The following is a 10343-nucleotide window of genomic DNA, read 5'->3' as shown; positions in this document are numbered from 1 at the left end:
ATTGGCCATGCTAAATTGCCCCTCAGTGTCAGGGAGACTAGCTGGGGTAAGTGCATGGGATTATGGGGGATGGGCCTGGGTGGGATTGTGGTCGCTGCAGACCCAAAGGGCCGAATGGCTTCCTTCTGTACTGTGGGATTCTACTGGAACTATTTACACATGCACAATAAAGGGAGCAAGCTAGGAGCTATCTCCAGAGGTCTGTACATGACTCCACCCAACACCACACTGGGTCTGGGTCATGTGCCTTCTTACATCACTATGTGGGTGGTACTGTACTCAATCCCCTTAACCCTATATGTGCCAGACCCCTAGAGTACCGGTTCTGGCTCATTGATGAAAGATTATGGGGATACATCTATAATCTGGACTGTCGTCCTTCCCACTTATCTTTTTGTTCCATTTGCCTTTATAGTCCAAACTGGGCCAACTGCAGGAAACTTGGGGCTAGCAAATTATGCTATTTTAGCCAGTTAAGTCCTAGCAGCGCCCTTCACACACTTGGAGGTCTAAACTTCATCTAAATCTTCTGGATTCGGGCTGTGGGTATGTGAGTGCATCTCCTCACAGAGAAACTGTCCTGAGAGAAGGTGGTAGCCCTGATGTGGAGATGTCGGTGTTGGACTGGGGTAGGCACAGTAAGAAGTCTCACAGTGGAGGTCCACCTGTTCCACTCACCTGATGAAGGAGCAGCGCTCCAAAAGCTGGTGATTCCAAATAAACCTGTCGGACTTTAACCTGGTGCGGTGAAACTTCTTACTCAGAGGAGTGGAGTGTTCACTTAAAAGTTCCTGGAAGGATGGGAATGTGTGCCTGCAGCTGCCGATGCCACAGTTCAGCGCTGGCTGGTGTGAACTTGGCACAAGCACAGCTAAACCCAACAGAGTGGGCGGAGTGCAGAACACCCGACAATAAATGACTTTAATGGTGATGTTTTGTGGCTTTGTTTTTGTTCCGCGGCTGGGCGGTGTTATGCCCGTGTAGATCTGGATGGAGGTGTGTGTGACATGGAGCAGTTTGAGTTGCTGCATCACACTCCTGCCTGCTCAGTTTGCACTCACCCGGCCTGATTGCCAGGAGATAAAGCCAGAGAGAAGGAGAGAGAGAGAGAGACGAGCTGACTGATGGTTGAGCCCCTTTGGCCATGCTGTTTTTGCTGCTCTCACACAGGATGAGGAGAGGTGAAGGAGGTCAATGGGCAGCCGCCAACACTTCGCCAGGACTGGGTTTGGTGCGTGCAACTTTCATTCTATTTACTTAACAGCAAAGCTCAGCGAGTCATCTCCGCGGATTTCCAGATTCCCTGAGATGCCTCTAGGGACAGGCAAAGTGTCAATATTTAGAGAGAAGCAAACCCCTGTATTAAATAAAAAACCCTGGGAGGTGTTCCAAAGATAAGCAGGGTCGCTGGTGAACCAACATTCAGGTCTGCACAGTTCTACTTTCTAAATCATTTATATTCCCAGCCAAATATTAAATTTCGAACATTCTGGGCACTGGTATTCTAACGGCTTTCTCTGCTGTGGGACTGGAATTTCTTTAGCAATATTTAGTGTTGATCCCCCGCTGGTAATAACAAAGAAACAGAAAATGCTACATAAAACTCAATAGATCTGGGAGCGTCTGTGGAGAGAGAAACAGAGTTGAACCTTTCGGAGTCCCAATATGAATCCTTCTACAGAGCACTTTCTCATTGATGTCCGATCTGCCAGCAGTAAACACAGCTGGACATGGTTTGACGCATCCTGAGCTGGTGGGGATGGGACATCATTCATTCTTGCACATTCTGGGGGGTCAGTCTGTCTCTGATTAATACAGCAGTAAATTTGCTCCCTCGCTTGCTTCCCAATGACTCACCTTCTGTGGCGCGATACATATGGAGATTAATTTAGATTATTGCACCAAGGGGCACAGTGCTGTCGCTGGATTCGTAAATCAGTGGTTGTGACTGTTGATCAAACCCCACCCTTGGTGCGAAAGGTAAAAGATGGAACTGTTGATTTGGAATAACACACAGCTGGTTCAAGGAAGGAAAGCAGCTATCATTACCTAGTCTAGGCTGTGTGTGTGACTCCAGTCTCCTCATAGAATCCCTACAGCGCAGAAGGAGGCCATTCGGCCCATTGAGCCTGCACCAGTTCTCCCACAGAGTGTCTTTCCTAGGCCTACCCCTATACCTGTAACTCCACATATTTACCCCACTAATATATTCTCACCACTAAGAGGCAACTGAGCATGGCCAATGCACTAACCAGCACGTCTTTCAGATTGTGGGAGGAAACCGGAGCACCCGGAGGAAACCCATGCAGACACGGGGAGAATGTGCAAACTCCACACAGACAGTGACCCAATGCCAGGAATGAAACCGGGGTACCTGGCTCTGTGAGGCTGCAGTGCTAACAACTGTGCTGCCGTACTGCCCCTCAAAACCAGCAACATTGTTGACTCTTAGTCACCCTCCGATGTAGTTGTATAATTCACTCAGGATCAAAGTAACATTAGAAAGTGCTGGGGGAAAATCTCCACAGGTCTGGCAGCATCTGAGAAGAAAGAACTAGGGATATGGTTTGAAATCCAGCATGACTTTTATGGAACCCAAGTAGTGGTCTCCAAATGTTCACTCTGTTTCTCTCATGGTGCCACACCTGCTGAGTTTCTTGCATGCTATACAGATAAATCATACCGTTCGTAGAGTATATAGAGGAGAAGGAAAAGAGAGGGTGCAGAATGTAGTGTTACAGTCATAGCTAGGGTGTAGAGAAAGATCAACTTAATGAGAGGTAGGCCCATTCAAACGTCTGATGGCAGCAGGGAAGATGCTGTTCTTGAGTCAGTTGGTACGTGATCTCAGACTTTTGTATCTTTTTCCCGACGGAAGAAGGTGGAAGAGAGAATGTCCGGGGTGCGTGGGGTCCTTGATTATGCTGGCTGCTTTTCCGAGGCAGTGGGAAGTGTAGACGGAGTCAATGGATGGGAGGCTGGTTTGCTGGGGCTTCATTCACAATCTTTGTAGTTTCTTAGTCAGAGCAGGAGCCATACCAAGCTGTGATACATCCGGAAAGAATGCTTTCTATGGTGCATCTGTAGAAATTGGTGAGAGTCGTAGCGGACATGCTGAATTGTGGGGAATGACTGTGCGGTTAACATTTTGCAAGTCAATGATCAGGCAGGTTGATCTGCCAGGCTGGGGTAGAGTCAATAATCAGGGTAACCAATGAGGTTCAACCAGTGTGTCATCTGATGCAGTTTTTCGAAGCCATCTCAGCCTTTGGGCGTCAAATCAAGCCCAGGATGGGGTGCAATGCCTCATCTTGCCAGCTTGGAACTTGTTGGTCTCTCTTGTGGGGGCCATGAATTGGATTCAATTTAAATTTGGTTTTTTTGGGTGGAATGAAATTTTTTCTTTAAAATAGCCCCTGTAGTTTGGTATCATCTCCATCTCTCTCTCTCTCCTTTTCCTCTCTCCATTCTATGGACACTGGGTGTTGAGTTGTGCTGACTGTTGGATCAGAAAGGATTAGGGGAGAGGCCACATGCTCCCTTGCCCTTTGTTTCCATCTTTCTGTTGTGCTTATTTTTTTGTTGTTTGTTTTTTTTCCCCCTGAGTGAGTCTGGTTGGGTTCAGAGGCCCGGTTGACAGCCTGTTTCTCTGTCTGTCTCTCTATCTGTCTCTCTCTCAACAGAGAGAAATGCAAAAACGGGAGCTTTTCGCCACAAGTGCGAAGCGACAGAGTGAGTGTCGAGATTTATCTGTGGCTAGTACACTGGTGCGAGGGGTTTGCCCAATTATATTTGTACTGGGACAACATGTCTTTAAATTATATCAGAAATTTCTATGAAGGATGTGTAAGTATGAAATAATAACCAATATATCAAGCTTTTAGCCCTTTCTGGTTAATCTTTGTAACTAAATGTTGTTATGTGTCTATTTTCCACTCTGTGTTTAGCTGAGGCCTCCGACAGTGATTGGCCAGTTCCACACCCTGTTCTTTGGTTCGGTGCGGATGTTCTTCCTGGGTGTGTTGGGATTCGCTGTCTATGGAAATGAAGCTTTGCATTTCAGCTGTGACCCAGACAGGCGAGAGTTAAACCTCTTCTGTTACAATCAGTTCCGGCCTATCACCCCACAGGTAAACAAGATGAATTAGATGCGCAAAGAGTGCAGTTGTTACTCAAGGCTGGAAGTTAGCGTACATTCACTTTGCCCAATTCTACTACCCCTCTCTACTCTCAGTATAAATCTCTGCTGTCTCTCTTTCCTCTCAGCTCTGACGAAGGGTTATTCTGACCCGAAACGTTGGCTCTATTCTCTCTCCACAGGTGCTGTCAGACCTGCTGAGATTTTTCAGCATTTTTCAGTTTTTGTTCCAGATTCCAGCATCTGCAGTATTTTGCATTTATCTGGAAGTTTCTTTGTTCACTATTTTACTCCCTCTACATATTTTAGTGTTTTTTTTTTCTTCTTCATTGTTAGGAGGTGGACATTATTTCCTACCCAACCTTAGTTGATTCTTATTTTGATATTGCGCGGTTATTGGGGGTAGGGAAGAAAGTGGAGTTGAGGCTATAATCAGACCGGATCTTACTGAATGGTGGACCAGGCTTGAGGGGCTGAATGGCCCATTCTTACTCCTAATTTATCTGTCCGTATGTCTATTGATTTATTAGTCCGGCAACACAATTGTACTTCTATGAAGTACTTGGTTATGGTTGAGGCCTGTCAGTTGACTGTTTACCCAGTTAATACACTGATGTGTTTTAGCCATTTGATTTTGATTTGATTTGATTTATTATTGTCACATGTATTAACATACAGTGAAAAGTATACACTAATGTGTATTAGCCATAGGGATGCAGCATTGTCAGAGGAGCCATTTTTCAGATCAGACATCTTTCCTGGACAAAATAAGCAGGAGTCCTGGCCAAATAAACCCCTCAATCTGATAGAAATGTGATCATTTTTTTCTCTGGGAGCTTGCTATGCACAAATTGACTGTTGTGTTTTGCTCCTTTGCAACACTTCAAAAGAACTTCATTGGCTGTGAAGCACTGTGGAATGCCCTGGGGTTGTGCAAGGCACCATATAAATGTAAATCTTTCTTTACTGCTTGGGGAAGTCATTTCACAAATTGAGAGAACTTTGCAATTTCAAATTTCACATTGCTTCTGGAAACTATATTTGTATTCATGTGAGGGATACAGCCGGAGGAAGGATGCGATTGCACTAGAAAAGGTGCAGAGGACATTCACCAGGATGCTGCCTGGGCTGGAGCCCAGTTATCAAGAGAGGCTGGTTAGACTGGGGTTGTTTTCTTTGGAGCAGAGAAAGCTGAGGGGGGACCCCGGGTGAGACATATAAAATTATGAAGGACATAGATAGGGTAGATGGGAAGAAACTTTTCCCCTTGGTAGAGGGATCAATAACCAGGGAGCATAGATTTAAGGTAAGGGGCAGGAGATTTAGAGGGGATTTGAGGAGAAACTTTTTCACCCAGCGGATGGTGGGAATCTGGAACTCACTGCCTGAAAAAGTGGGAGAGGTGGGAACCCTCACAACATTTAAGAATAGTTTAGATGAGCCCTTGAAACCCCATAGCATACAAGGGCTGGAAAATTGAATTAGGATGGATAGGTGCTTGATGGGCTGAAGGGCCTCTTTCTGTGCTGTAAAGCAGTGTGACTACCCTTGAGAAGTTGATGTTGATTTGCCTTCTTGAACATGATCGAGTGGCTTGCTAGGCCATTTCAGAGGGCAATTAAAAGCCTCCCATATTGCTGTCACTTACAGGCCAGGCTAGGGAGGGACATAGATTTCCCCTTTTATGAAGGGCATTGGGGAACCAGGCAGGTTTTTATATCATCTGGTACCGATGCTACCTATTTGATCCCAATTCATTTAATTAATTATATTGAAATTCCCCAGTAGTCATGTTGTAATTTGATAACAGCAAAATACTACGGATGCATTAAGTGGAAAAGTGAATCGTGTGGAGGGCGTAGAAGGTCTGCAGAGAGATTTGGACAGGCTAAGTGAGTGGGCGAGGATCTGGCAGATGGAGTATAACGTCAACAAATGCGAGGTTATTCACTTTGGAAGAAATAATAGCAAATTGGATTATTATCTAAATGGAAAGAAATTACAACATGTTGCTGTGCAGAGGGACCTGGGGGTCCTTGTGCATGAGATGCAAAAACCCAGTTTGCAGGTGCAACAGGTGATCAAGAAGACAAATGGGATGTTGGCCTATATCGCAAGGGAGATAGAATATAAAAGCAGAGATGTCTTGCTGCATCTGTACAGGGCATTGGTGAGGCCGCAGCTGGAATATTGTGTGCAGTATTGGTCCCCTTATTTGCGGAAGAATATATTGGCCTTGGAGGGAGTGCAGAGAAGGTTCACCAGGTTGATACCAGAGATGAGGGGTGTTGATTATGAGGAGAGACTGAGCAGATTGGGTTTGTATTCGTTGGAATTTAGAAGGCTGAGGGGGGATCTTATAGAGACCTATAAGATAATGAAGGGGCTGGATAGGGTAGAGGTGGAGAGATTCTTTCCACTTCGAAAGGAAACTAGAACTAGAGGGCACAGCCTCAAAATAAAGGGGGGGTCAGTTTAGGACAGAGTTGAGGAGGAACTTCTTCTCTCAGAGGGTGGTGAATCTCTGGAATTCTCTGCCCACTGAAAGTGGTGGAGGCTACCTCGTTGAATATGTTTAAATCATGGATAGATGGATTCCTGATCGGTAAGGGAATTAGGGGTTATAGGGATCAGGCGGGTAAGTGGATCTGATCCACTTCAGATCAGCCATGATCTTATTGAATGGCGGGGCAGGCTCGAGGGGCTAGATGGTCTACTCCTGCTCCTATTTCTTATGTTCTTATGCTGGAAGCTGAAACCAAAACAACAAATGCTGGAAAATCTCAGCAGGTCTGGCAGCATCTGTGGAGAGAGAATAGAGACAGCGATTCAATTCTGGATGACCTTTTGTCAGAGCTGGTGTAATTTAAACTCAGGTCTCTGGATTGCTGACCATGTAGGACAACCAATAAATTATTATAACCCCAATAAAGAGATCCTGGTCATTTTAAGTTGTTCCATTTCAAAAAATATAGGGTTAAATTAATACTGGTGTTACTGTTTTAGAATGAAGTTTACAACACCTTATCTTTGACTCAGAGTGCTTGGAGTGCAGTAGCTGCTGTTTTTTTTGTTTTTGCAAACATCCATTCAGTGAAATCCGTTTTGTCAGCTTTTGTGTGTACATTAGTGCTGGAATGTTCCACATTGTTGTTTCTTTTCATGCTAAAAAATGGATTCATTTAAATCTTTTTCCTCAGGTGTTTTGGGCTTTACAGTTGGTCTCCGTCTTAGTTCCTGGAGCAGTGTTTCATCTCCACGCTGCCTGTCGCAGTATTGACCAAGAAGTGATCCTGCAGAGACCTGCCTTCACTGTCTTCTACATAATTTCTGTCCTGTCCAGAATCATCTTGGAGACCGTGGCCTTTTGGCTCCAGAGTCACCTGTTTGGCTTCCAGGTTCATCCAATCTTCCGCTGCAACGCCACGTCCCTCGATAAGCATTTCAACATCACCAAGTGCATGGTGCCCGAGCACTTTGAGAAGACCATTTTCCTCAGTGCCATGTACACCTTCACTGCCATCACGGTGCTGCTGTGTGTTGCCGAGGTCTTCGAGATCCTGTGCAGGAGGCTGGGCTATATGTCCAGCTCATAAACGAACCCACTACCGACCCACACCCAGGACAACGACCCCACCAGCATCGACTTGTCTCAAGTGCGCCAAGTAACTTCAAAAATAAATTTAAAGTGCGTTCATGTGTTTGAACAGGAACCATTTGCAGGGCTATTGGTGGAGGCTGCGGGGTGGGGGTTGTGACTAATTGTGCCTTAAAAGAGCCAGCACAGCCACAATGGGCCAAAGGGCCTCTTCTTTGGGCTGTACAATTCTATAATATTACTTTGGGAGTTAACAAAATTGCCAACCTATTAATCTACTGGGAGAAAATAATCATTTTAATCTTTTTAAAACTATAAGATGGATAAATTAGACACGGTACAATAACTAGTCAGGAGTATGGAAAAGAAGTTCAGCCATGGTAGAGTGTGGGACTAATGCTGATCAGAGTCTGGTAACCAAATGAAGTAAGGTTATATACATGCATGATGGCTGTGTCTAGTGTCCAATACCTCGTGCCTCATATAACTGGGAGTAAAATTTCAGTACTATTGTCAAACAGGGTCTATTAATCACTCAGAGGGTTCTTTGAACCTCCTAGGCACCATATAAACTGCAGTAAATGTTTGTAATAATATTTTAAAAGTGCGGAAGCCCTTGGCTACATTTGTGAAACATTTCACATCTTGAACTCTGTATGTGTGCAGATTCTTCCAGGGTTACCGGAAAGGTTCGATTCCAGCCTTGGGGTCACTGTCTGTGTGGAATTTGCACATTATTCCCGTGTCTGCGTGCGTTTCCTCCGGGTGCTCCGGTTTCCTCCCACAGTCCAAAGATGTGCAGGTTAGGTGTGGATTGGCCATGCTAAATTGCCCCTTAGTTTCCAAAGATGTCCAGGTTAGGTGGATTGGCCATGCTAAATTGCCCCTTAGTATCCAAAGATGTGTAGGTTAGATGGATTGGCCATGCTAAATTACCCCTTAGTGTCCAAAGATGTGCAGGTTAGATTGTTTGGCCAGGCTAAATTGCGCCTTAGTGTCCAAAGAGATGCAGGTTAGGTGGGTTGGCCATGCTAAATTGCCCCTTAGCATCCAAAGATGTGTGGGTTAGATGGATTGGCCATGCTAAATTGCCCCTTAGTGTCCAAAGATGTGCAGGTCAGATGGATTGGCCATGCTAAATTGCCTCTTAGTATCCAAAGATGTGCAGGTTAGATGGATTGGCCATGCTAAATTGCCTCTTAGTAACCAAAGATGTGCAGGTTAGATGGATTGGCCAGGCTAAATTGCCCCCTAGTGTCCCAAGATGTGCACGTTAGATGGATTGGCCATGCTAAATTGAACCTTATTGTCCCAAGATGTGTAGTTTAGATGGATTAGCCATGGGAAATGTGTAGGGTAACGGGAATAGGGTGGGGGAAAGGGCCTGAGTAAGATACTATCAGAGAGTCGGTGCAGACTAAATGGGCTGAATGGCCTCTTCTGCACTGTAGGGATTCTATGATTCTAAAGCAAAATCCCTTCCAGGAGCAGCCAGTAGTATAAGTCTGGTGCCACTGGGTGTGAACGGCAATCATATTTAGTCACCCAGTAGCACAGTCTAAACGCAGCTGAACTGTGTCACCCGTGCGCAGAGTGGCGTGGTGAGCAAGCTCTCCTTGGAGTTCTGTCAATATTGATGGAAGGTAAATAAAATATGACACTCCCTGTCGGCACCCCCACCAGCACACAATGAAAAGGACAGCTCAGGTTCTGTCTGTATTGTCAACCACAAACAACGTGTATTTACTATACTGACTCAACCAGTTTGACTCATTCAATCTGCTGATTCCAGTCATCTATTCTCAGGCATCAGTCCGAGATTATCACCATATGACCTCACAAAGCAACTGCTGTCAACTGATTGAATTCTCGCATACATAGGTGAAAGCTCCCTTTAAAGGAAAACAGAGTAGTGTTGAATTGGCAATCTAACTCAACGAGGCCAAGGGGTAGCTGATATTGGAGTTAGAATGATGTCCCATGGATGTGGTGGAGAATGCCCTTCTCAGAAGTCTCAGCAGGTGTGACGGCACCTGCAAAGAGAGAATAGAGCCAATGTTTCAAGTCTGGATGACGCTTAGGACCCGTGTTTGATTGCAGGCTTGGGTCACTGTCTGTGTGGAGTCAGCATGTTCTCCCCGTATCTGCGTGGATTTCCTTCAGGTGCTCCGGTTTCCTCCCACAGTCCGAAAGATGTGCAAGTTAGAGGGACTGGCCATGCTAAATTGCCCCTTAGTGTCCTAAGATGTGTAGATAAGGAGGATTAGGGTTATCCAGATTCGAAACATTGGCTCCATTTTCTCCCCACAGGCACTGTGAGACCTGCTGAGATTTTCCAGCATCTTCTATCTTTGTTTCAGATTCCAGCATCCGCAGTATTTTGCTTTTATTATAATGTTCTTCTGAAATTGGGGATGGTGTCGGGGACACACTGTATTAAGAATATCCCTTGGTGTTATGTACATTGTCATTTTCATTTTCGCTTGTGTCTGTGTTTCCTCTGGTATTCAAAAGTTTTAAAGATAATTTATTAGTCACAAGTACATTAACACTGCAATGAAGTTACTGTGAAATTCCCCTCGTCGCCACACTCCAGCACCTGTTCAG

The 10343-nt window shown here is 45.2% G+C and overlaps 1 protein-coding gene across 2 annotated transcripts; it reads left to right on the top strand.

Moving 5' to 3' along the window:
* The first annotated feature begins 991 nt into the window (after nt 1-991).
* On the top strand, nt 992-8603 carry gje1a (gap junction protein epsilon 1a). Of its 2 annotated transcripts, none has more exons than XM_078229426.1 (3): nt 992-1231; nt 3948-4130; nt 7339-8603. In XM_078229426.1, the coding sequence occupies exons 1-3, from the start codon at nt 1145-1147 to the stop codon at nt 7732-7734; spliced, it is 666 nt and encodes a 221-aa protein (XP_078085552.1). In that variant the 5' UTR covers nt 992-1144; the 3' UTR covers nt 7735-8603. The 2 variants fall into 2 exon arrangements, with proteins under 2 accessions (XP_078085552.1, XP_078085553.1); XM_078229427.1 differs by lacking the exon at nt 992-1231 and adding an exon at nt 3779-3846.
* Nucleotides 8604-10343: the final 1740 nt, after the last annotated feature.

Source organism: Mustelus asterias, chromosome 15 (genome assembly GCF_964213995.1).
Source record: "Mustelus asterias chromosome 15, sMusAst1.hap1.1, whole genome shotgun sequence".
NCBI lineage: Eukaryota > Metazoa > Chordata > Chondrichthyes > Carcharhiniformes > Triakidae > Mustelus > Mustelus asterias.
Note: the sequence above shows the minus strand (reverse complement) of the source record. Positions and strands in the feature narration are given on the sequence as shown.

Coding starts and splice junctions, on each gene's coding strand:
- gje1a (XM_078229426.1), top strand. CDS start 1,145: ATGCTGTTTTTGCTGCTCTCACACAGGATGAGGAGAGGTGAAGGAGGT. Junction 1,232..3,947: donor CTTCGCCAGGACTGGGTTTG/GTGCGTGCAACT, acceptor CTCTGTGTTTAG/CTGAGGCCTCCGACAGTGAT. Junction 4,131..7,338: donor TCCGGCCTATCACCCCACAG/GTAAACAAGATG, acceptor CTTTTTCCTCAG/GTGTTTTGGGCTTTACAGTT.